Source organism: Oncorhynchus kisutch, linkage group LG22, assembly GCF_002021735.2.
Source record: "Oncorhynchus kisutch isolate 150728-3 linkage group LG22, Okis_V2, whole genome shotgun sequence".
NCBI lineage: Eukaryota > Metazoa > Chordata > Actinopteri > Salmoniformes > Salmonidae > Oncorhynchus > Oncorhynchus kisutch.
The window spans coordinates 18,229,048-18,255,727 of record NC_034195.2 but is presented as its reverse complement, the minus strand read 5'-3'; the positions used below and the strand labels follow the sequence as shown (position 1 = coordinate 18,255,727).

Sequence of the window (26,680 nt, the reverse complement as noted above, 5' to 3'; positions counted from 1 at the left end):
AGTAAGAGACGATATGACTGCTAAGGGTTTGGTGTGTAATGTGTCATATAAAAAAAAATGCGAAAAATCCATTCCCTCTCTACAGTATGTTTGTTGATGGAATTAACAATACATGAGTGTATGCTGATTTGATGAGTGAGGATATGCCAGCTACAAGAGCATTGACAGTGTGAAAACAGTGTAGGCAGCCAGCAACATTACATATCATATTAATACTGCATGGTGAAGATCTATCTCTACGGTGATCAACGCCAGGACAACTTGGCATCAGATCACAGCAACGTGGCCAAGCGCTATATACTACACCACCCACCTCCTGGGTGGTGCCTGCCTGCCCACCTGGCTGCTTCAAGAGGCCTGCACAGGTCAGCCAACCAGAGTGGTCCAAACAAGGTGGCATCTGTCATCACATTTACAGGCCCTGACTCAGAGCTGAGCCATCTGCTTGGTTGTCACCTAACAGCCATTTCCAGTCAGGTCTCTGTGACTGAGATATCATATTGGCATGTCTGTCGCCTGGCAAATGGAGACTGGTTTATGATTCATCAGATGGTCAATGTCTGGTACATTGCTTTGATTGTACTTGACCATATGGCAGAATACACACCTACACCCACCTCACTTACAGTACCCATCTGCTTGCCAGTCTGCCAGAGCAGTGAGTGACACAATAATATCACACAGATACCACTCACTCATGCCAGATTCTTCCAGAAATATGCTTGATAGCTTCAAACAGCTTTCATGTATTTATTTTTTTTGTCCACAAGTGTCGTGATCAATGCTTGTGTCTATTTCCTGCATATTCACACATTATCTTTGAACCACAACTTTAGCTGAAGTGTTTTGTGTGGTAATGACTGAGTAGTGAATAATTAAATCAAGTGAATGCTGTCCTGTGTTTGCAGGGTTGGGGAGTAACTGATTAAATGTAATTAGTTACATGTAATCTGGTTACAAAAAAACTATTTGTAATCAGTTACGTTACCAGCAAAAATATTGTAATATTGAAAACTAGATTATTACTTCTTGGAATACTTTTAAATTCAGAAAGGATGTTTGCGAGGAAAGAATGCATAATGACACCTTTCTGTTTACCCAGTGACATTCAATTCAGCATTGGAAAAAAGCATACGTTTAATAGTTTGTTCCACCTGAGCGAGTCTGACCACAAGTCACAGACCACTATGACGACACACCAAATTCACTTGATGAATCTTTTTTGTCCTCTTCTTCTAATGGCTCTTAAGGGGAAAGTAACCCAAAAACAACTGAAAGTAATCTGATTATTTTGAGTTGGTAACTAGTGACTGTAATGGATTACATTTAGAAGGTAACCTACCTTTCCCTGTGCGTGTGTGTGTGTGTGTAGAGCAGCATGTCCAGGCCCTGTCCAATTAGAGAGTATCACTCTCCATATGGTGGCCTAATTTACATTTAAAAAATGCACAACACAACACAGCCTGGTGGAGAGGAATCATCAGGGAGGGGAATGGTTGTTGATTTTTCTTCCTTTCTTCACTTCAATTAAAAATAGATCACAACAATAACGATGTCTTGCGTTTTCCCCCACTTGTGCAATGCAAACAAGGAGAAGGCTGAGACTACAGTATATGTGGCTGGTTAATTTAGCTGGGTGATGGGTTCCATACTCCTGTTCCAAGGGTTTTAATACTATGTCACTTTCCTTTTTGTTCCATTCAGACTGAAGCTGCGAGAGGATGAATGGATGGAGCAGCGATGTTGAGCAGAGCACGCCGCAGAAGAAAGCACGGCTCCGACACCTGTCTCTGTCTGTCTGGACTATCTACACAGTAACATACCACAGGGTGGCTGTCCCTGCCGGAGCTAGCAGTTAGCTAATAGGACCTGCTCGTCTCCATTCCTCTAAACACCTCCACCACTGGACCAACGGAACCAGGCCAAAGGTCAACACTAGACTACTATGAAAGGTCCTGGCGAATGGAGCTGCTGCTACCCAAACACTGTTAAGGAACAGGTCACAGGCACTGAAACTGACCATGAAGAACCCCTGCATGGGCTGGGGCTGTTCTACGAGGACGCCAATGGAAACTGAAAGCGCAACTGATCAACTGAACAAGGGGGGCTTTGTTTAATGTGTTTTTGAGTGTTGATTGTACTTTGTTGCTGTGTGGGGTTAAATTCAGTAGTAGTCAGAAGAGGTAGTGGGTGTATCTCTTGGTGATTTATTTAATGTCGACTAGTCAGGGACTTTTTACGAGTGGTAGACATTGTAGACGATTCACCATGATGCTTAGCATCTCTTTGGAGCTAAAAGGACATCGACTGGCTCAATCGCTGAGGATAGATATAATTGGACGGTGAAGTCTATGGAACAGACATATTTCAGCATAATGAACCTTAATTGAATACGGTGGCCCCTCCCCTTCAAGTCACCCTGTCAGCTCAGCGATCAGGGAGAGTGGAGTGCTGACAAAATAATCACTTCAGTGGTTCCCACTGAAAGGTGTTACACTGCAAAAAAAAAAGTGAAATCTAAGCAAGTATAAATATCTTCTATTGAAATATCTTTCTTGTTTTTTCAAATCATGCTAAATTATCTAACGTCAGTGGCAGATCATTTTATTTAGGCTTGCTTAAATGTCACTTTTTGCAGTGTAGTGCACAGGGAGGGGATAAAGCTCAACACTTCACTCATTTCTGACATGAACTTTCGTATTGATCCATAAAGTGCCGTTTTTGTTGTGTTGGGAGGGGTGAGAGAATAAAGTATCTGTTCGGGTCAGCAGACTGGGAGGGGGATGGAGTGTGATGGGGGAAGACCAGGCGGTATATAGTACTGTACCAGGGTATGTCTCTACTCACTCTCCTCACTCTAACCCAATTCTGGAGCTGTAACCTGGCAGCAGCTTAGCCGGTATGTGCAGAGAATTCCTGCACTGTACACACCGTGCTGCAGGAAATACACTACAGGGTCGTTGGTAGGGGCCAACCAAGAGGGCAGACCCATAAATGGTTCTCTGGGAGTTACTGGAAATACCACCAATACTCCTGAACAGCCACTAGGCAGGAGGAGCAGGACAACTATCCCCAATGTACTAAAACGGCAAACTCAACCTGCTAATCTATTCCAATGATTGGAAATAAATTGTTTTGTCAACATCTGGCTTCATAAATTCTCTGAAGTGTGCAGGCCCCAAAAAAGAAAATGTTACCATCTTCTGTTACAACAATGACCATGGCTGGCAATATACACTGAGTGTACAAAACATGAAGAACTCTTTCCATGACAGAGTGACCAGGTGAAAGCTATGATCCCTTCTTGATGTCACTTGTTAAATCCACTTCAATCAGTGTAGATGAAGGGGAGGAGACAGGTTAAAGAATATTTTTTAAGCCTTGAGACAAATGAGATGTGCATTGTGTATGTGTGCCATTCAGAGGGTGACAAATGATTGAAGTGCCTTTGAATGGGGTATGGTAGGAGGTAGTAGGTGCCAGGCGCACCAGTTTGTGTCAAGAACTGCAATGCTGCTGTGTTTTTCACGTTCAACAACTTCCTGTGTGCATCAAGAATGGTCCACCATCCAAAGGACATCCAGACAACTTAACACAACTGTGGGAAGCATTTGGAGTCAACACAGGCCAGCATCCCTGTGGAACGCTTTCAACACCTTGTAAAGTCCATGCCACGACGAATTGAGGCTGTTCTGAGGGGAAAAGGGGGCAGTGCAACTCAATAATAGGAAGGTGTTCCTAATGTTTGGTATACTCAGTGGGATCTCTTATGATTAGCAATAACGTTCAGATTTGGCCAGTTTGAGATAGTTAACTTCCGTATAGTCTAATTGCATGTTTGCTCCAGCAAACTTGTACCTTGTGCTGAGATACGATGCGCCCAACTGAAATAATTGGCCTGGACTGGAGAGCTGTGGAGGTGCTAATTGCGCTCTATCTCTTCGTCCTGCTTTCCTTCCTTTCTCTCCCCCCCCCCCCCCCCAGAAAGGGAGGCAGCATCAGCAACAAGGAAGCCCGGAGGAGCAGGAATTTTAAACAGCTTCTGCAGTACAAAAGGGGATTTAATTGGGCCTCAAAACAGGGGAATTGGCAGAGATCAGATGTGCTCGGGAACACACGTCTCCCCCGGAACCCCAGTGCTGTTTTGCTGTAACAAGGCCGTGGGCAGGGAATTCCCTTCCCATCGACAATATGTAGTGGTGATAACTAGGGTAATGCCCTAGCAGGCAGACATGTCATGTAGGCTACAGCCCAACAGTTGCCCCTCTTATCGTAGCAATGATAATGGGGAGCCAAACTGCAGCCCTCCCCAAACTGGAAGCCCAAACAAGCTCTGTGGTGTTGTTGTTTTACAAGGCAAATCTGACTTTCTGTTTTGCTTTCTTAACATGGACTTGACGTGACATAGTCAATATTGTAAGCATTGCTGTAAGGATGGCAGCGCACTTATGTTTTAGTCTTGAGGTTGCTGTAGTAACAGTTGCCTTACAGTGGATCTCCACTTGTGCACAGAAGCTTAGTAGTGATTGGTCGGTACCTCACTGTGGGTGTGGTGATGATGACCTGCACCACGTTCTGTCTATGTATTACCCACTAGAATGTACAGTTAGAAGCTGAATTGTTTCTGCACTTGTTAACTTTGTATTGTTACACCAGGGAGAAATAAAGATGTATCTTTTCCAGTGTGTTTAAACATTCCTGAGTGTGTTCTGCTCTTTATCAAATGCAGAATCTCAGCACAACTTGGGAGCCAAAAACATAAAAGTTGAATCAAGTTTCAGATGTTGTGTTTGGCCAGAACATCCTGTCTGAGTCAAAGCAGTGGCCTGTAGCTGACACTCCCAGCCTGGTGAATCACACGACCCAGGCAGCCAGGCCAGAGGCACAGACATCATTAAGGCTAGGAGATGACAGGCCAGACAGGGAAAGACACAGACAGAGACACCTTGTTCTAAATGACAAAACCTGTCTGCCACAGCTGGGGGAGCGTGTGAGAGGCCAGAGCATCACAGGAGTTGTCAAGGTTTGTTAGCAGGAAGTCCTTTGAACTTTTTCATTAATCAGCTTTCTCTCTCACTCTCTCCAAACTTCTCACCTCTGTACCTCTGCCTCTGTTCAATATGCCTTTTCTGGTTTCCTCCTCCCACCAGTCTGTCCTTCACACTCTTCCTTTTCTGTTCTCTCCTCTTCCCACCAGTCTGTCCCTCGCACTCTTCCTTTTCTCTCCTCCTCCTGCCAGTCTGTCCCTCGCACTCTTCTTTCTTCCCCTAAACACATTCCTCTCTTTGCTCCCCATCACCTCCACGCTCTCCCAGACCCCTCCCTCCTCCCTCTCTGTTTCATTGCTGTGATAGCATTATTATTAAAAGGCCACAGAGACATGGACACGTGTGAACTAATTCATCCCATTAATCACTATGAAAAACAAAACATTGCCTGGATCTACTTCTCCCACTGTTCCAGAGAAGCGGGGCAAAGCATCGGCTTCCGGCATTCATCTATTAAAACCACATTAGACCGTCTCATCACTCCCATCTATACCCCCTCCCTGCCCACTCAGCCTTCTCCGAGGCAGGGCAGAGAGCCCTTCTGTGGCGCTGAGCCCACGTTAAGTGGATCTTAATGTTGCCATTTTGTGCCATTTGTCTAAAACGCAATGCGATAAAGACCATTTGGATGCCCCTATCAGATTATCGTTATAGTGCCGTTTGTCAGTCAAAGATCAGATGTCAGTCAAAGATAGAGACACGCAAGGGGGGGGGGAGTAGAGAAGAGGTAAGGAGAAGGAAACGGAGGACAGGGGATGGAAGGGGAGAGGATAAGAGAGAAGAATAGAGCTGAAGTGCGTAACTGATTGTGATCTTCAGTAAGCGAGTTACATTTCCTCCCTTACTCAGAGAGCGTTCATGTGTGGCTGTCTATCTGTACAGGAGCACCAGACATAAAGCAGGACCAATATTGCATCTGTCTTTGCACTTCCTCCACACTCAGCCCTGTTTTCCCCTCAACTGAGCCCAGCCTTCAACAAGACTGACAGACTTTGTTCAGTAGTCTATTTGTTGTAAATGCAGACCTTTTTATCCAACACTAAGTGTCCAGAATCCTCTGAGACCTGACCTCAGATCAGAAAATCAGACTGCTATCCCTGTCTTAAATGTCTTAAATGTCCACATTTTTCATCGGGCAAATCTAACTGGCAATCCCCTGGAACTGGGGAGTTCAAGGGAAGTGAATTGGAAGGCTGGCCCCAAAACATTGAGTGAAGAGAAACCGTTCAGATAACCTGACAGAATATTTAAACTGTCTACTGAAATGGGCTAGTTACATGATGAAGAGGAGGAACACAACCCTCGCCAGGTCTACTCTTTCTCTTTCTGCCTGCCCCGTGAGTAGTGAGACATTGAGCTGTTAGATATGCATCAATTAGAATCTGGTATCAGGATAAATATGATAATGAGTCACCGATTGTATACTATGTATTTTTTATTAGCTAAGCAATAAGTGGTAAATGCAATTTTCGTATATACGGGTTCTCTGTCCCACCTCGCAGGGCAAACAGAGAACTGACTTGTTCTTGACAAAGATATTATAAATATACCCTGACAGAAATAGTTCCTGCTTCCGAGCCGGCCTGTCAGAGTAGAGACTGGGCGTGGTTTAAACTCACCCAGCCTATCGTTGATGATAATTCAATCACATATATGGTAACGGGCTATAGTGCATAACACAGAAACCTCATAGAGCAGAAAGGAAAGTGAGCCTGAGCAACCCACTGTCAGCCTCAAAACATCATCCTATGACATTTTTACAAAAAGAGAAGACTCACAACATATCAGGCTAATGTCAATACATTGCAGTCAATGGGGAGAGATAGTGATAAAGATGCAAATGTTAAATTGGTGGAAGACTTAGACAGACAGACGTCTCTCTCTCTCTGTCTCTTTCTCTCTATCTCTAATCTCGTATCCCCTCTCTCCCTCCCCCCCTGCCTCCCTCTGTCTGTCTCTCTACCTCCTCTTTATACCAGTGGAGGCTTCAGAGCTGAGGACGGCTCATAATAATGGTTGTAACGGAGCGAATGGAATGGCATCAAACACATGGAAACCAAGTGTTTGATGTACTGTATTTGATACCATTCCACTAATTCTACTCCAGCCATTCTCACAAGCCTGTTCTCCCCAATTCAGGTGACACCAACCTCCTGTGCTTTATACCCCCCTCCTTTTCTCTCTCCCTCCCCCTTTTTTCACCACCTCCACCACTCTCTCCCCCTCTCTCTCCTTCCTTCCTTTCTCCCTCCCTCCCTCCCTCCTTCCGTCTCCCTCTCTTTGCCTCCCTCTGTTTCTCTCACGACCTGCTCTTTATCCCTCCTCCTTTTCTATCTCCTTCCCCCTTCACCACCTCCACCCTCTCCCCCCTTTTCTTTCTTTCTTTCTCTCTCTCTCTCTCTCTCTCTCTCTCTCTCTCTCTCTTCTATATCTCTCTTATTCACTCATATCTCCCTCCCCTTCACCACCTCCACCCTCTCCCCCCCTTTTCTTTCTTTCTTTCTCTCTCTCTCTCTCTCTCCTATATCTCTCTTATTCACTCATATCTCCCTCCCCCTTCACCACCTCTCTCTCTCTCTCTCTCTCTCTCTCTCTCTCTCTCTCTCTCTCTCTCTCTCTCTCTCTCTCTCTCTCTCTCTCTCTCTCTCTCTCTCTCTCTCTCTCCTTCTTCCATCCCTCCCCCTCATCTCATCTCTCTCTCTCTCTTTCTTTCCTTTCTCTTCCTCCTCTCTCCCATCTTCACAGACAGGGCATTGGCGCATAAGTCAATACATTGCTTCCAAGGCGAAAGGTTGGTGATACAGCTGCAATGGGTAAATTGGTGAAAGACTCAGACAGACAAACAGACACTCAAAGAAAGATATTCCGAGAACCAGACAGGCAGACTGATAGACAGACAGGCAGGCAGGCAGACAGAGAGCTGTAGGCAGGCAGAAAGACAGACAGACAGACAGCAAGACATGCACAGGCAGACAGTTTCAAGTAAATAGATAAAAATGTGACCATCATGCTCTTCAGAATTCATTCGAACAATTTTTAAGCCTAACGACTCACACTAAATTATTCTGCTGCTCTGTGGTTTGCTTCATTCGTTAGTCTGAGACTGCCTCCCGACGGAGGTACTCAGATCCAGACTCATTGCGAAGAAGAAAATAATGTTCGTGGGCGTTTGGCCGGAGTGAGGAGTCTGGGTAGCCAGGTCATTTTAATTTCTTGAACTGCAAGACCATTATGTCCAATAGAGGTCAAAAATGCTTTTGGGTTGATTTAACTTTTATAATCCTTCGAAACCGCCCCCTATGACCCCCAATTAAGACACTTCCTGTAATCACAGGAACCTGAAAGTCAATGTACGGCCTCCTGGTGACACTAACAATTCAGATGATGGAAATGTGTTTTCGCAGGGAGAGAATGGAGCACCATGTTGAGGATGAATTAAGTCACTCCTGCCAAATTAAGCTGAACCTCGACACAGGGCTTTCTTAAAAGGTCACCAGTGAGGTAGTGGTAAAAAAAAAAAGGTTGTTAAACTATAAACTCCACTGGACGATCGAGATAAGACGAACAAACACCAATAAAAACCGAAACAACTCCTCCTGAATTGCAGCCTGCCTCCGCCTCATCACTGTCTGTCTCCTCCACCTCCTCTTGAATTGCAGCCTGCCTCTGCCTCATCACTGTCTGTCTCCTCCACCTCCTCCTGAATTGCAGCCTGCCTCTGCCTCATCACTGTCTGTCTCCTCCACCTCCTCTTGAATTGCAGCCTGCCTCTGCCTCATCACTGTCTGTCTCCTCCACCTCCTCCTGAATTACAGCCTGCCTCTGCCTCATCACTGTCTGTCTCCTCCACCTCCTCTTGAATTGCATCCTGCCTCTGCCTCATCACTGTCTGTCTCCTCCACCTCCTCCTGAATTACAGCCTGCCTCTGCCTCATCACTGTCTGTCTCCTCCACCTCCTCCTGAATTGCAGCCTGCCTCCACCTCATCACTGTCTGTCTCCTCCACCTCCTCCTGAATTACAGCCTGCCTCTGCCTCATCACTGTCTGTCTCCTCCACCTCCTCCTGAATTGCAGCCTGCCTCTGCCTCATCACTGTCTGTCTGTCTCCTCCACCTCCTCCTGAATTACAGCCTGCCTCTGCCTCATCACTGTCTGTCTCCTCCACCTCCTCCTGAATTGCAGCCTGCCTCTGCCTCATCACTGTCTGTCTCCTCCACCTCCTCCTGAATTACAGCCTGCCTCCGCCTCATCACTGTCTGTCTGTCTCCTCCACCTCCTCCTGAATTACAGCCTGCCTCATCACTGTCTGTCTCCTCCACCTCCTCCTGAATTGCAGCCTGCCTCCGCCTCATCACTGTCTGTCTCCTCCACCTCCTCCTGAATTGCAGCCTGCCTCCGCCTCATCACTGTCTGTCTCCTCCACCTCCTCCTGAATTGCAGCCTGCCTCCGCCTCATCACTGTCTGTCTCCTCCACCTCCTCCTGAATTGCAGCCTGCCTCCGCCTCATCACTGTCTGTCTCCTCCACCTCCTCCTGAATTACAGCCTGTCTCTGCCTCATCACTGTCTGTCTCCTCCACCTCCTCCTGAATTGCAGCCTGCCTCCGCCTCATCACTGTCTGTCTGTCTCCTCCACCTCCTCCTGAATTGCAGCCTGCCTCCGCCTCATCACTCTCTGTCTCCTCCACCTCCTCCTGAATTGCAGCCTGCCTCCGCCTCATCACTGTCTGTCTCCTCCACCTCCTCCTGAATTACAGCCTGCCTCTGCCTCATCACTGTCTGTCTCCTCCACCTCCTCCTGAATTGCAGCCTGCCTCCGCCTCATCACTGTCTGTCTGTCTCCTCCACCTCCTCCTGAATTGCAGCCTGCCTCCGCCTCATCACTCTCTGTCTCCTCCACCTCCTCCTGAATTGCAGCCTGCCTCCGCCTCATCACTGTCTGTCTCCTCCACCTCCTCCTGAATTACAGCCTGCCTCTGCCTCATCACTGTCTGTCTCCTCCACCTCCTCCTGAATTGCAGCCTGCCTCCGCCTCATCACTGTCTGTCTGTCTCCTCCACCTCCTCCTGAATTACAGCCTGCCTCTGCCTCATCACTGTCTGTCTCCTCCACCTCCTCCTGAATTGCAGCCTGCCTCTGCCTCATCACTGTCTGTCTCCTCCACCTCCTCCTGAATTACAGCCTGCCTCCGCCTCATCACTGTCTGTCTGTCTCCTCCACCTCCTCCTCAATTACAGCCTGCCTCATCACTGTCTGTCTCCTCCACCTCCTCCTGAATTGCAGCCTGCCTCCGCCTCATCACTGTCTGTCTCCTCCACCTCCTCCTGAATTGCAGCCTGCCTCTGCCTCATCACTGTCTGTCTCCTCCACCTCCTCCTGAATTGCAGCCTGCCTCCGCCTCATCACTGTCTGTCTCCTCCACCTCCTCCTGAATTGCAGCCTGCCTCCGCCTCATCACTGTCTGTCTCACTACTCTCTGCAAAGCAGTTTTAACAATAGATTTTCAAATACCTGAGAATAATATTAAATTGTCTTTTTAATTTATTACATTTTAGGTCCCACGGGCTGTCCCAACACATAATGACAAGCAAGTGCATTCTAACATTGTAAAAGGACCGTAGTTGACTCAAAAAATGTTGTATGTGGCTCCTGAGTGGTGCAGCGGTATAAGGCACTGCATCTCAGTGCTAGAGGTGTCACTGCAGACACCCTAGTTCAAATCCAGGCTGTATCACAACCGGCTGTGATAGGGAGTCCCATAGAGCAGAGCACAATTGGCCCAGTGTCGTCAGGTTTGGCTGGTGTAGGCTGTCATTGTAAATAAAAATGTGTTCTTAACTGACTTGCCTTGTTGAATAAAAAAATGTATGTATTCTAAAGCCATTTGATGATAAACAATGTGTTTGATAAGATGAAACATTCTCAATTTCAGGGGACCCCAATCTCTCTGCTTGCTGTCTCTGTCTGTGTGTCTGCATTGCGGTCGGCCTCACCACTGTCTGCCTCACTGCTCTCTGTAAAGCAAAGTTATTTTCTTATGAGAACTTCTAATAGCATATCTTTAGTTAAGATTATAGCTAGTTTAATTTCAGTTGACTCCTCCTGCTGAGGTCAGGCTCTGTTAAACATTAGCTTCTGACTTCATCCTTCTAGCCAGCTAGTTATAGCTAGCTATCTGGCTAACAGTAGAGCTAGAGGTCTGCACAGGACTGATTTCTTCATCCCGCTCCCACCCAACCACACAAGCAGCTTTTCATACCGTACCAGCTCACCCCCACTGGCTTTTTGTCAGACTCCCATCTGCTCCTGCAAGAACTGGTCCCGAACCCACCCGCAGTCCTGCAAGAAATGGTCCCGAACCCACCCGCAGTCCTGCAAGAAGTGGTCCCGAACCTAACCGCAGTCCTGCAAGAAATGGTCCCGAACCCACCCGCAGTCCTTCAAGAAATGGTCCCGAACTTAACCGCAGTCCTGCAAGAAATGGTCCCAAACCCACCTGCAGTCCTGCAAGAAATGTTCCCCGAACCCACCCGCAGTCCTGCAAGAAATGGTCCTGAACCTAACCGCAGTCCTGCAAGAAATGGTCCCGAACCCACCCGCAGTCCTGCAAGAAATGGTCCCGAACCCACCCGCAGTCCTGCAAGAAATGGTCCCGAACCTAACCGCAGTCCTGCAAGAAATGGTCCCGAACCCACCCGCAGTCCTGCAAGAAGTGGTCCTGAACCTAACCGCAGTTCCGCAAGAACTGGTCCCGAACCCAACCTAAATGTTATTTTAAGTGTAAGTGAGAGTGGGGTAAGTTGAGCACATTTTTTACATTCAGCTTTTCTCCATCAAGGGAAATATAGTATTATAGTATACAAAGATATTTACATATTTTTCAGGATGTTGTGTATCCCTGGATATAATCTGAAAACATTACAGTTTTCAAAACATATCTTGTCCAAATAAAGTGGTCTCTCGGCACAACTTACCCCAGGTATGTGGACATGAAGTTGGGTTAGGTTTAGGGTTAGGTTTATGGTTTGTCTGTCTGCCTGGCTGGCTGTCTGTCTCTTTGTGTCTGTATGTCTGTCTGTCTGTCTGTCTGTCTGTCTGTCTGTCTGTCTTTCTGAGTCTTTCACCAATTTACCCATTGCAGCTTTATCACCAACTTTTTTTGCCTTGAATGCTATGTATTGACTTACTGTATGAGTCAATACCCTTGATGTACTGTATATCTATGCGTCAATATCCTGTCTGTGGAGGTGAGAGAACAGAGAGAGGTGAAGTTGGGAGATGAGAAGAGAAGAGAGAAGGGGGAGAGGGGAAATAAGTAATAGAGGGGGGGGAGAGAAGTGGGAGCGTGAGGGAGAGTAAGAGAGGGTAGAGAGAAGGAGGGTGAAAGAGAGGAGGGAGGGGAAGAGAGAAAGCGAGTGATAGATGAGAGAGGGAGGGAGAGAGTGTATTGTACTTCTGATGGACTCAAATGGGAAAAATATACAAGAAAAAAAACGTTTTCCCAAGTACAGTGTGTCTAAACTCTGGTGTCCAAACATCCAGGGTGCCCTAGACCCTTGTGTCTGAGCCACAACTAGGTTCGCCTAGCCACATAATAATACACACAGGCACAAACAACCTGAGAACATAGCAGGATTGGGTTACCACAGCACTGAAGGGAGTGATTGAAAAAGCTTCTTCTACTTTCTCCAATGCTACCATGAAAAGACTTCCACCCTGCAACCATACAGCGGGTAAACGCAAGTATTTCCCGTGACTGTGCCTCAAAACCAAATGTTTTCCTGGCCCACCACTCTACCCTGAACAGCCTCTATGACCAGGTCCACCTATACAAGGCAGCAGTGCTCACCTTCGCCCGGACTCTAAAGGACATCGCTCTCAAAGGCAGCCCCAACACTTCACACAGGAGCAACAGATCAATAGACAGCCTGCCCAGACCAGCAAGACACTCTCACAGACACCCCCCCTCCTCCGGACCTACACATAGAGGACCTACAGTACATCCAGACCACAACACCACCAGCCACATGCACACCCCCACCCCAACCAATCAACACCCCCCCAAGTCAACCATGCCCACACCCCATTTACGCCCCCTCAGATCAGACCTATGCCCCTCCTGCCCACCCCATGCACCCCACCCCCGCAAAGAGGGTCTCAACATGGAAGTCAAAACATGGAAGGCAAACAAGCCCAACCCCCACTCTTACACTAGCCCAAGCCAATGACATGTACCAGATGCTCAGCAGGCTCTGCTCACACTTACTGGCCTGAGGCCAAACAAACGACCTACAACATTGGATACTTTATGGAACAGAAAGCCTTCAGTATCTCATCCTGGAATGTCCAAGGCCATCTACCTTTGACCTAAAGAGCAGGAACCTGGACTTCATCAAAGAAATCGGAAATACGGACATTGTCATCCTACAAGAAACCTGGTATAGCGGAGACGGACCCACTGGTTGACCTCTAGGTTACAGAGAGCTGGTAGTCCCATCCACCAAACTACCAGGTGTGAAACAGGGAAGGGACCCAGGGTGTATGCTAATTTGGTATAGAGCAGACCTGACTCACTCCATTAAATTAATCAAAACAGGAGCATTTTACATTTGACTAGAAATTCAAAAGGAAATGATCTTAACAGGGAAAAGTGTCCTCCTGTGTGCTACCTATATCCCCCTCACTAGAATCCCCATACTTTAATTAAGACAGCTTCTCCAGCCTGGAGGGGGAAATCAATCATTTCCAGGCCCAGGGACATGTACTAGTCTGTGCGACATAGTGAATAGTGAAGGTGTAAACTTGGCAGTAGAAAATATTAACAGTATATTTGACCTCTCAGCTTCCCTATCAAATCTAAAAGCAGCAAGATTTGTGACCTGTTGCCACAAGAAAAGGTAAACCAGTGAAGAACAAACACCATTGTAAATACAACCCATATTTATGCTTTATTTATTTTCCCTTTTGTACTTTAAGCATTTGCACATCGTTACAACACTTTATATATACATAATATGACATTTGTAATGTCTTCATTCTTTTGGAACTTCTGTGAGTGTAATGTTTACTGTTCATTTTATTGTTTATTTCACTTTTGTATAGTATCTACTTCACTTGCTTTGGCAATTTTAACATATGTTTCCCATGCCAATAAAGCCAATTGAATTGAATTGAGAGAGAACGAGGGTGTCATGTCCAAAGGCGTCCACATTGTGTCAATAATCTTCCCCTATTAAATGCAATGTATTCACTTAGGCATCAACCCTGTGACGCTCATCTTTTCCCATTGACTGTAATGTATTGACATAAGCATCATACGTTTTGATGCTTATCGTTTTGTAAAAACGTCACAAGATGCTGTTTTCCTATGGTATCTTGTTGCAGCGAGCAGCAGCGTCAGAGTCATAGAGCACAATAGGATACTCACTCACAATTTCAGACTACTTTGAGATTACTTGGATCTTCAAAGGGGAATGTGGTCGGGGATTGGTTTCCCATGCTATTCAAACTATGACTAGTGCCATAGTTTGATTGACACAAAATACACAAAGCTTTACATAGAATCGATATATGATTTTTCTGTAACTTCAGAGGGAACCAGCCTATTATTCTGGACTTGCCAGGGGAAAAACACCTCAGGCAAAGGACTTCTGGCGTCTTCACCTCCTAATGTCCTCGTCCGTGTTCTTCCCACTCTCATCTGCTTTTGTGCTTCTTGAACAGGGCATATAGGACCTTCAAGGTAGCTGTCACATCCTGAGAGACTATATCTAGGAGAGATGCAGTCAGAGACACATTAAGTGATCAGAGTCATCTATTTGTGCATCATCACCCCTCACCATCACTGGAGCTTTGATAATGGAGGTCAATAGTGTGCATTTACTGACGCTGCCACAAAACTGAACCAAAAACAACCTTAGATACAATCTAATCAATATCGAAACGGTAAGATTAGATCCAACAATATCACTCTTCCCTGTATGATGCATAATTAAAGGGATACTTCCTGATTTTGGCAATGAGGAACTTTATCTACCTCCCTGCCAACACAGCAGCTACTCTTCCTGGGGTCTGGCAAAATGAAGGCAGTTTATACAATTCTGACCATTATACAGTTCTGACCATGACAGTTTAGAATCTAGGGTTACTCCAAGCAGTTTATTATTCTCAACTTGCTCAATTTCCACATTATTTATTAGAATATTTAGTTGAGGCTTGGGGTTTAGTGAGTGTTTTGTTCCAAATACAATGCTCTTAGTTTTAGAAATATTTAGGGCTAACTTATTCCTTGCCACCCACTCTAAACTAACTTTGTTGAGTGTTGCAGTCATTTCAGTCACTGTAGTAGCGGATGTGTATAGTGTCATCCGCAGACATAGACACAATGGCTTTACTCAAAATCAGTTGCATGTCAAGTAAAATGTTAGTAAAAATGGAAAAAAGCAAGAGGCCCAAACAGCTACCCTGGGGAATTCCTGATTCTAACTGGATTATATTTGATAGGCTTCCATTAAATAACACCTTCTGTATTCTGTTAGACAAGTAACTCTTTATCCACATTATACCAGGAGGTGTAAAGCCATAACACATACGTTTTTCCAGCAGCAGACTATGATCGAAAATGTCAAAAGCTGCACTGAAGTCTAACAAGACAGCCCCCCAAAAATTGTGGGTACTATTTGTATGTCATTGTATCCAGTATGAAAGAAGTTAGAGGTAGTTTTGCGAGCCCATGCTAACTAGCGTTAGCGCAATAACTGGAAGTCTATGGGTATATGCTAGCATGTTAGTAGATACCCATAGACTTCTAGTCATTGTGCTGACGCTACTTAGCATTGACTCACAAAACTACCTCTAACTTCCTTTTTACTGGACACAGACATACAAATTGTATCCACAAGTTCATCCGACTCTGGGAGGTAGATAAAATAATTCACTGCCAAAATCCCTAAGTCTCCCTTTAAATTAACTATTTAGATCGGCTAGAGCTCCTGCTAGCCTAATTAATGCACACAGCGGTGTGTGCTGTAGACCTGGAGCAGTGGGATTCCTTATTCCATCACAGAAATGTGCCCGTAATTAAAAGTACGCAAAAAAAATGAATTAAATCTGTCTCTTGCTTCTGGGTTAAATGAGTTGTACCGGCCCAAACATTCACATTTATCAACTCAAAGCTTTACTTTTAAATTACAGGTTATGCTGCCAGGCAATTAACCAGCTTCTTTTATAATAATTTACAAAAGTAAATGCTCAGCGCTTCTTTATTAACAGTTAATTCAGAGACAAAAATCAAGAAAACACACATGCACATACAGTATGTACACACACACTTCTAGCCTCTTGTCAGTTTGGCATTGCATGATAGAAAGAAGTGTTGTCTGTGTGTCTATCAATAACTAACAAAGAGGTTTCCTCCCTGAGAGAGCCTCTAAATAAATTATGACCTCAGAGTGGGCCTGAATCCCAATAGAACTCCAAACTAGTGCTCTACAGATGTAGGATCTTAATTTGAGTCAGTTTTATACAGCCCGAAAATAATCTTACAGCAACCGGAAATGTGAATTATTATGTGGATTTTAATCTATGGACATTTGTGTAGCGGTTGGTGCATTTTCCGTAAGGGAAAATCAAGTCTGAAAATGTGTGGAAATTACAAACTTCAGAAGCCTTATTAAACCGCAAATACACTTAAAGTTTTACATTTCCTGCAACAGGGAGATCAAGATCCTACAGCTGTATATAGGGAATAGGTTGCCATTTGGGACAAACCCCTCGGCCAATCATCCAGGGCGATAATCATCATATTCATGAATATTCCAACAGAATCCCAGCTATCCCTTTATATCCCCATGCGTAGTGATGCGGCTTAACTCAAACTATCAACACAAATCCTAGCTTCCACTCGACATATGAACAGTGGCATACCGCTATTGCCCAGATAAATGGCTATGATACAGGAAATCTTCTGAATTAGTTGAACAATTCTGTCTCACAGCTCCATTACTGTGATGTGAAAATTACAGCCCAGAGCAATTTTGGTCAAACTTCCTATTACAAAGATATATTCACTTACAGTAGGATACGTGTGGATGTGATATTTTTAGATAGAGGAGACTATCTCCTACTCTAAGTGCACTATTACAAGACCCATTTGGCTCCAAGTTGGTGAGACAATATACGTAGGTCAACTATGGGTGCCACAGAAAATGCACACTTACCTTGGGGCTCAATGTTGGTCGTGGGTAGCCCTATGTCATTCAGGAGGTCCAGGGCCACGGTCACATTCTGCAGCTAGACCAGAGAGAGTGAGGTGACCCACCGGGGCAACGTTATCTCAATCTCATACAGGAGTACAGTGAATAACGTAATACACTAGTCACTTTAAACAATGCCACTTCATATAATGTTTACATACCCTACATTACTCATCTTATACTGTGGGGAGAACAAGTATTTGATAACCTGCAAAATCGGCAGTGTTTCCTACTTACAAAGCATGTAGAGGTCTGTAATTTTTATCATAGGTACACTTCAACTGTGAGAGACGGAATCTAAAACGAAAATCCAGAAAATCACATTGTATGATTTTTAAGTAATTAATTTGCATTTATTGCATGACATAAGTATTTGATACATCAGAAAAGCAGAACTTTATATTTGGTACAGAAACCTTTGTTTGCAATTACAGAGAGCATACGTTTCCTGTAGTTCTTGACCAGGTTTGCACACACTGCAGCAGGGATTTTGGCCCACTCCTCCATACAGACCTTCTCCAGATCCTTCAGGTTTCGGGGCTATCGCTTGGGCAACACGGAATTTCAGCTCCCTCCAAAGATTTTCTGGCTAGGCCACTCCAGGACCTTGAGATGCTTCTTACGGAGCCACTCCTTAGTTGCCCTGGCTGTGTGTTTTGGGTCGTTGTCATGCTGGAAGACCCAGCCACGACCCATCTTCAATGCTCTTACTGAGGGAAGGAGGTTGTTGGACAAGATCTCGGGATACATGGCTCCATCCTCCCCTCAATACGGTACAGTCGTCCTGTCCCCTTTGCAGAAAAGCATCCCCAAAGAATGATGTTTCCACCTCCATGCTTCACGGTTGGGATGGTGTTCTTGGGATTGTACTCATCCTTCTTCTTCCTCCAAACACAGCGAGTGGAGTTTAGACCAAAAAGCTATATTTTTGTCTCATCAGACCACATGACCTTCTCCCATTCCTCCTCTGGATCATCCAGATGGTCATTGGCAAACTTCAGGCGGGCCTGGACATGCGCTGGCTTGAGCACGGGGACCTTGCGTGCGCTGCAGGATTTTAATCCATGACGGGGTAGTGTGTTACTAATGGTTTTCTTTGAGACTGTGGTCCCAGCTCTCTTCAAGTCATTGACCAGGTCCTTCCGTGTAGTTCTGGGCTGATCCCTCACCTTCCTCATGATCATTGATGCCCCACGTGGTGAGATCTTGCATGGAGCCCCAGACCGAGGGTGATTGACCGTCATCTTGAACTTCTTCCATTTTCTAATAATTGCACCAACAGTCGTTGCCTTCTCACCAAGCTGCTTGCCTATTGTCCTGTAGCCCATCCCAGCCTTGTGCAGGTCTACAAATTTATCCCTGATGTCCTTACACAGCTCTCTGGTCTTGGCCATTGTGGAGAGGTTGGAGTCTGTTTGATTGAGTGTGTGGACAGGTGTCTTTTATACAGGTAACGAGTTCAAACAGGTGCAGTTAATACAGGTAATGAGTGGAGAATAGGATGGCTTCTTAAAGAAAAACTAACAGGTCTGTGAGAGCCGGAATTCTTACTGGTTGGTAGGTGATCAAATACTTATGTCATGCAATATAATGGAAATTAATTACTTAAAAATCATACAATGTGATTTTCTGGATTTTTGTTTTAGATTCCATCTCTCACAGTTGAAGTGTACCTATGATAAAAATTACAGACCTCTACATGCTTTGTAAGTAGGAAAACCTGCAAAATCGGCAGTGTATCAAATACTTCTTCTCCCCACTGTATGTATATAATGTACCCTATACCATCTACTGCATCTTGCCTATGCCGTTCGAACATCGCTCATCCATGCATTTATATGTACATATTCTTATTCATTCCTTTACACTTGTGTGTATGAGGTAGTTGTTGTGGTATTGTTAGATTACTTGTTAGATATTACTGGAACTAGAAACACAAGCATTTCGCTACACTCGCATTAACATCTGCTAACCATGTGTATGTGACCAATACAATTTGATTTGATTTCATTATATTATACCCTTATTCTTATGGATTTCAAATTATTAACACATTGGATCTAATTGTTCCGCTGCTGTCAGAATATTATTGTAGGCCAAAATGTGATATTTGTTCCATTCACTGTATCATATGTAAGCTCCGCCCATACCATTGAGCCAAACAATCGCATACATTTTTCCTTTGAGGCAGAGCTGCCTCCAGAACATGATTCCTCCCAAAGAAGGAGTCCTGGGACACAGGAGATCCTTACCATCTCAGTAGCGTTGACTGGGGTGATGTTGAAGTCATAGAGTGGAACAAAGAAGCCCTCCAACTGTCCAATCAGCAGAAGGAGAATAACACCATCTGAAAACTACATGGATAAAGAACACCGTCAGTTGGTTCTTACCCACATGGGTGTGGTGTGATGTAACTGAAAGGACACAGATCAATCACCTTTCAATTCACAACACTGGTAGTGCTCAATTAATGCCCATTCCAAACAGGATGGCCAAACCCTTTTCTACAGTAAAACAAACCTGTTTCTCCATGTCTGTCACCTGTAGTCCCAAGGTTGACATCTTCTTGTTGACAAAGTGCATGATGGCCTATAATGGAAAGATATAGGATTTACAGACCTACCACTTTAGAAAAGGTGTTGACATTTAACCTCTGTAGCCATGTCGCTTTGAATAAAAGGGTCTGCTAAATGGTATATACAGTGGGTATCATAAGTATTCACCCCACTTGGGGTTTTGTATTCACCCCACTTGGGGTTTTGTTGTGCTACAAAAGTGGGATTGAAAATATAGTCGTTGCATAAGTAATAACCCCCTTTGTTTAGGCAAGCCAAACTTAGTTCAGAAGTAACATGTGGCTTAATCAATCACATAAAAAGTTACATGGACAGGCGTGAAATAACAGGGGTTTACATGATTTGTTTATGACTATCCCTTCCTCTATCCCCCATATATACAATATCTGTAAGGTCCCTCAGTCAAGAATTGATTCCATATGTTTATTTCATAATTTTGATGTCTTCACTATTATTCTTCAATTAATAAAAAGCAACAACGGCTCAGCCACACAAGCTCACATAATGGGAACGCCAAGGGCTGAGCGCGTAAAAATCATCAACATACTCCCGAGTTCAAACTACCTCTGGAAGCAATGAAGAACTGTTCCTCCGGGGGTTTCCATGGCAGAGCAGCCACACACACGACTATGATCACCATGCACGATGCAAAGCATTGCCTGGGGTGGTGTAAAGCTCACTGCCATTGGACTCTGGAGCAGTGGAAACGTGTTCTCTGGAGTGATGAATCACGCTTCACCATCTGGCAATCCGAATCTGGGTACTGTGGATGCCAGGAGAATGCTACCTGCCCGAATGCATAGTGCCAACTGTCAAATTTGGTGGAGGAGGAATAATGTTCTGAGCTGTTTTTCATGGTTCGGGGAAGGCCCTTTAGTTCCCGTGAAGGCAAGTCTTAACGCTACAGCATAAAATGGCATTCTGACGATTCTGTGCTTCCAACTTTGTGGCAACAGTTTGGGGAAAGCCCTTTCCTGTTTCAGCATAACAATGCCCCCATGCACAAAGCGAGGTCCATACAGATATGGTTTGTCGATATCGGTGTGGAAGAACTTGACTGGCCTGCACAGAGCCCTGACCTCAACCCCATCGAACAACTCTGAGATAAATTGGAACGCTGACCGCGAGCCAGGCCTAATAGCCCAACATCAGTGTCCAACCTCACTAATGCTCCACATCTAGTGGAAAGCTTTCCCAGACAAGAAGGGTGGAGGCTGTCATAGCAACAAAGTGGGGACCAACTCAATATTAATGCCCATGATTTTGGAATGAGACGAACAGGTGTCCACATACTTCTGATCGTGTAGCATATACAGCGCATTCAGAAAGTATTCAGACCTCTTCCCTTTTCCCACATTTTGTTACTTTACAGCCTTATTCTAAAATGAATGAAATAGCTTTTTTTTCCCTCATCAATCTACACACAATACCCCATAATGACATCACAATACCCCATAATGACATCACAATACCCCATAATGACAAAGTGAAAACAGGTTTTTAGAAAGTTCTGCAGCATTGAATGTCCCCCGAGAACACAGTGGCATTCATCGTTCTTAAATGGAAGAAGTTTGGAATTACCAAGACTCTTCTTAGAGCTGGCCGCCCGGCCAAACTGAGCAAATGGGGGAGAAGGGCCTTGGTCAGGGAGGTGATCAACCTGATGGTCACTCTGCCAGAGCTCCAGAGTTCCTCTGTGGAGATGGGAGAACCTTCCAGAAGGACAACTATCTCTGCAGCACTGCACCAATCAGGCCTTTATGGTAGAGTGGCCAGACGGAAGCCACTCCTCAGGAGAAGACACATGAGAAGACGCCCTCTTGGAGTTTGCCAAAGGGCACCTAAGGACTCTCAGACCGTGAGAAACAAGATTCTCTGGTCTGATGAAACCAATATTGAACTCTTTGACCTGAATGCCAAGGGTCACGTCTGGAGGAAACCTGGCACCATCCCTATGGTGAAGCATGGTGGTGGCAGAATCATGCTGTGGGGAAATGTTTCAGCGGAAGGGACTGTGAGACTAGTCAGGATCGAGGGAAAGATGAACGGAGCAAAGTACAGAGAGATTCTTGATGAAACCCTGCTCCAGAGCACCCAGGACCTCAGACTGGGGTGAAGGTTCACCTTTCAACAGGACAACGACCCTAAGCACACAACCAAGACAACGCAGGAGTGGCTTTGGGACAAGTCTCTGACTGTCCTTGAGTGGCCCAGCCAGAGTCCGGACTTGAACCCAATCGAACATCTCTGGAGAGACCGGAAAATAGCTGGGCAACGACGCTCCCCATCCAACCTGACAGAGGATCTGCAGAGAAGAATGGGAGAAACTCCCCAAATACAGGTGTGCCAAGCTTGTAGTGTCATACCCAAGAAGACTCAAGGCTGTAATCTCTGTCAAAAGGGCTTTAGGCGAGTAAAGGGTCTGAATACTTATATAAATGCGATATTTCAGTTGTTGTTTTTAGTACATTAGCAAACATTTCTAAAAACCTGTTTTTGCTTTGTCATTATAGGGTATTGTGTGCAGATTGATGAGTAATTTTTTTTAGAATAAGGCTGTAACACAATAAAATGTTAAGGGGACAGAATACTTTCCGAATACACTGCATATATACCGTATAAAACAACAACATTCAATGTCACTGTGTTGACATATTCTAATGAGACCATATTACAGTTGTATAGGGTCAGTGCGGTGCTCATTCAATCATACACAGTATGAGCAATCAGAGGCATTATTCACACAAATCAGCCTCTCCCTGAATCAGGACCAGTATAGCTAGACAATACATACGCGAGTCCTATAATCAATCCTCTGTCTAATAATGCAATGGTTAAGACTGCAGAACAGGTCAGCAGGGATGAAAGACACATATTTTTTCTATTACCCGCTTTACTGTGTTGATCTTGTGGGGTTCCAGCTTCAGCAGCTGCTCAATGGGATCCTCGCCTGGACGAAGAGACAGGAAGGAGAGGGTTTATCTCTGCAATGTCCTGGATAAACGGCAGCACAGTACTGCAAAGGTGACCCCGAATATCTTACTCACTGTCTGAGCTGCTCAGGGCGTCGGTAGCTGAATCGCTGTTGAGGTAGACAGAAAATAAAGTGAATATTCGATCTCCTGAAACAGAATCCATTCTCTGAAGAACATGCAACTGTAATCGGACACAACAACATAATCGGAAATAATTTATCAACCTTTCATCTGTAAGAATCTCTATTTCCTTTTCTGATTTGATTCCACTTCTGTTGACCTGAAGTGAGAGCACAACTTTACTGAACAGGGGAGTCTCTTTTTTTATAGGTTGATTTAGGGTAAAGTACCATTCATTTGACATCAAACTCACCTCCAACAAGACAACTTCCACTCTGACATTTAGGGGAAGCTCCAGATTAGGCTGGAAGCACCTCACCATGGCAACCAGAAGATGGAGTGTGGCCAGCAAGTCTTTGCTGTGGATGACTGACAGAGAAGGAAGGGAATGAAGGGAGAGTCATCCTGCTTGAACACCATACCAAAGCCCTATGCAGTCAATCTTGTTGGCAACACAACACAAACTAATCTCCAGCCCCACTGATGATTAACACTGCACCCCGTGGGTCTGCCTTTTCCCCTACAGTAATCCCTCTCAGTAGGTGTCAGCAGACTGGGGTTATACTGTAGCTTCACCATCAAATCCTATTGAAGAGTCCCTTAGCCAAACATGGATCTGAGGGGAACAGCAGTGTTGTGTAGCTTTCCCAGCCAACAGTGGACGTCCTAAGGACATGGTTTTGTTTGCGGGGTTGTATTGTGAATGTGACTCACGTTTGACACTCCACCTGCTGAGAGAGTTGTCCTGTAGCCCCAGTTTCTCATTCAGGGCCTCCAGGATGACCTCCAGCTTGCGTGTCTGAGCAGCGCTGGTCACCGCTATCTCATCCACAGACAGAAGCACTCCAGCTAACTTCCCTGTGAACAGCACAGGTAAAGGCCAAGCACATAAGGGTTGGGGGGGGGGGGGGGGGGGGGGGGAGAGAGAGAGTGGGAGAGAGAGAGAGAGAGAGAGAGAGAGAGAGAGAGAGAGAGGGAGTGTGCATGTCTCACCAAGGAGGTGATGGAGGATTAGGCCATCAAAGATATCCTCTTCCAGACTCTGCACTACGATGTGTTCCTCTTTCAAAGTACTGTTGATCCAGTTAACCAAAACCTGTAAAGACCAAGGTTCATGTTAACAGTAAGTTATACTCGGTGATATTAATTGCCTGCTATAGTACTGTATTAGTCTCTTTTGACGTAGCTACTGTTACAGAAATGTACCAAATGTACCAACAAAGATATTTGGTTCTGGGTTCAGAGATCAGTAATGTACTATCTACTGCAGTGGAGGCTGCTGAGGGGAGGATGGCTCATAATAATGACTGGAATGGAGTGTAATAGAGTGAATGGAATGGTATCAGACATATGAAAACCATGTTTTTCATACCATATACCACTCCGTTACTCCGTTCCAGCCATTATTATGAGCCGTTCTCCCCTCAGCAGCCTCCACTGATCTACTGTGGTAAATCTTTGTATACATGACCTTTACTGGTCTATTCAGAGCAGACTCTGATGTTATGATATCAAATGATATCAGTTTCCACCTATGTCTCTATTCAATTATTCATGAGTAAGAGACTCTGGTTGGTGTGTTATTGAGGTGTTAAAGAGAGCAGATGTGGGATTACAAGGGCCAGATAGACTCCGTGGTTTTCTCTTTCCAACACTTTTATGCCTACAATGTTGTACGCTCATCTAATTGATGAAGACAATTGTTTCATTTTACTTGAATTTATTCCATAAGCATCTTTTCTATTTCAAATCCTCTCTGAGGGCTTAGGGAGAAGGTGCCCTGGCAACATCTATCTGGGCCTAGCAACGACTCCGTGATCTGTCTACCATCATCTCTAATAAAGATGTACTGGTCGACCCACCTCTCACACAAGAGGGCTTAGTGGTTCAGCATACCCTAATGAATATGCAATCAGAGGCTTTCTTTGTAATGACTTTTCTGCCCGTACGACCCTGGGGTAACATGGCCCTAGAGTATAGTAGTATAATGTATCATTGGTGTTATTATGGGCTTTGATGATAGATAACACATTTAGGATAATGTTGTGGCTGGTGTTGGAACATGAATTCTAAAATACAGATCAATCATACCGATTTCAGCTTTTCAAGTTTGGGATCTTTCAAAGATGTCGGCTGAATGATCTTCCTCCTCTCACCTATTTCAACGTGCAAAATGTTCAGTTGAGGCTGCTGCTTGACAACCATTTTGGAAAGAAAATATGAAATCAAACAGTTTGCCTGAGCTTGAGTACAGTTGAATGTAGACTTACCCTGGAAAGATTCAATGTCCTCAGGGTCTTTCCCCTGGTACATTTCAGGAAAATCCTCCATATCCCCTATAGGGAGCAAAATATGAACACAGTGCTTCTGGTATCAGTGAAGCCGTGTCAATGATAGTTCAAATTCAATTCATGTAAGGGATCATTTCAAACCTCCGATGTGAAGACTGAAACAGTTCTGGTATTTGATTTGGTTACTTCCTTCTCAGTGAGTTCACTTCTGCCTAACCTGGGCCCGCACAAGTGAACAAACGGGCAAATGGATATATACCCCATAACTTCCTGTGAAGTCCCACTACCATGTTGAATGCAATCGTCTCTCTGGATATTTTATTTGGATTCTGGGCCCCAAAACAACACAGAATAGAAACAAGTTCAGAGGAAGGCCTTCTGACAGAAGACTAACCTGACTGGGATGCACTGTGACCAACAATATGTAAAAGTGTCTCCCTGAGACGAGAGTGTAGCTTCACTGTGCCATCTGTGTGTGTAGTTCACTCCTCTCCTAGAGATTCTCTGCCTGAAGTTGACACAAACTTTCCCCTGGAGGCACACCAAAAATGTTTTATCCAGTAAACCTTACCTTCAGAGCAGTAGCAGCAAGCAGACTGAATAGGGGAACTCCTGTGTACAGCTTCCTGACTGACGTCAACACTGAATCAATCCAAATAGCCGTGCTACAAAAATAAGTACACCCAATCTGACAAGCAGTTCTCTAGAAACATGCCACGGAATGACAGCACAAACTAACTTCATCCAATTCAGGACCAATTAAACATTTCTATGAGAAACAAAAAGGATGAATGAAGGAATAAAAGGGTAAAAAGAAAAATGAGAGGATGCGGAAGGAAATAAGTAAGTAGTGAGCACTTCCTCTTTTGTAACTGTGGTTTTGCTACACACAGTTCAGAGTGCGTTCTGAGGAAAGATCTTATATATGATGCTTAGTGGCCAAGACTTATAGTTTAGAGCATTAGGATAGAGTGCAAGACCGGTAGAAGTTAGGTCACTTCACCTCTTAGCAAACACACAGGAGGCCCAAACGAACAGGACAGCTCTACTGTATGGCTCACTGACAACCCTATCACACATTCCCTTTGGAAGCTGGCTCTATCAGTTGGTTGTTGTCTGTCCTCCAGCACTCCACAATCATCGGCAGAGAGAGACAGAGACAACACACTGCATGTGCTCCGTCTCCACGTCAGAGGAGCAGAGAAAAACACAGACGCCATCACCTAGAGAGGAAAGGGAGATTTAGGAAAGGGGAGGTCGCCATGGTAACCAAGGAAATAGACAAGAAAATAAAGACAGGGTCCTAAAATAACCCCATAATTCCTTTGCTAAACCGAACCCAGAGGGCTTGTGATGCGGAGTTCTAATCTACAGCCCACTTCTGACTCACTTTGAAGGCAAACTAAGAAAGCTAAC

The 26,680-nt window shown here is 45.0% G+C and overlaps 2 protein-coding genes across 7 annotated transcripts in view; one reads left to right on the top strand and one right to left on the bottom strand.

Moving 5' to 3' along the window:
* Window positions 1-4,695, top strand: part of shisal1b (shisa like 1b) — a 65,907-nt gene extending 61,212 nt beyond the window's left edge. Inside the window, exon 5 of the mRNA XM_020455743.2 lies at window positions 1,705-4,695. Coding sequence (XP_020311332.2) covers window positions 1,705-1,709 — 5 coding nt within the window. The 3' untranslated portion in view covers window positions 1,710-4,695. The remainder of the gene's footprint in view (window positions 1-1,704) is intronic.
* A 9,275-nt stretch (window positions 4,696-13,970) lies between these two features.
* parvg (parvin, gamma) lies at window positions 13,971-26,607 on the bottom strand. Of its 6 annotated transcripts, none has more exons than XM_031801182.1 (13): window positions 25,836-26,607; window positions 25,244-25,309; window positions 25,065-25,129; window positions 23,967-24,069; window positions 23,688-23,831; window positions 23,227-23,342; window positions 23,078-23,133; window positions 22,926-22,960; window positions 22,767-22,828; window positions 19,823-19,891; window positions 19,555-19,656; window positions 17,267-17,339; window positions 13,971-14,818 (listed from the first exon to the last, which is right to left on the bottom strand). In XM_031801182.1, the coding sequence occupies exons 2-13, from the start codon at window positions 25,302-25,304 to the stop codon at window positions 14,745-14,747; spliced, it is 960 nt and encodes a 319-aa protein (XP_031657042.1). In that variant the 5' UTR covers window positions 25,305-25,309; window positions 25,836-26,607; the 3' UTR covers window positions 13,971-14,744. The 6 variants fall into 6 exon arrangements, with proteins under 6 accessions (XP_031657042.1, XP_031657043.1, XP_031657041.1 ...); XM_031801183.1 differs by lacking the exon at window positions 25,836-26,607 and adding an exon at window positions 25,659-25,821; XM_031801181.1 differs by having other exon boundaries at window positions 23,078-23,342.
* Window positions 26,608-26,680: the final 73 nt, after the last annotated feature.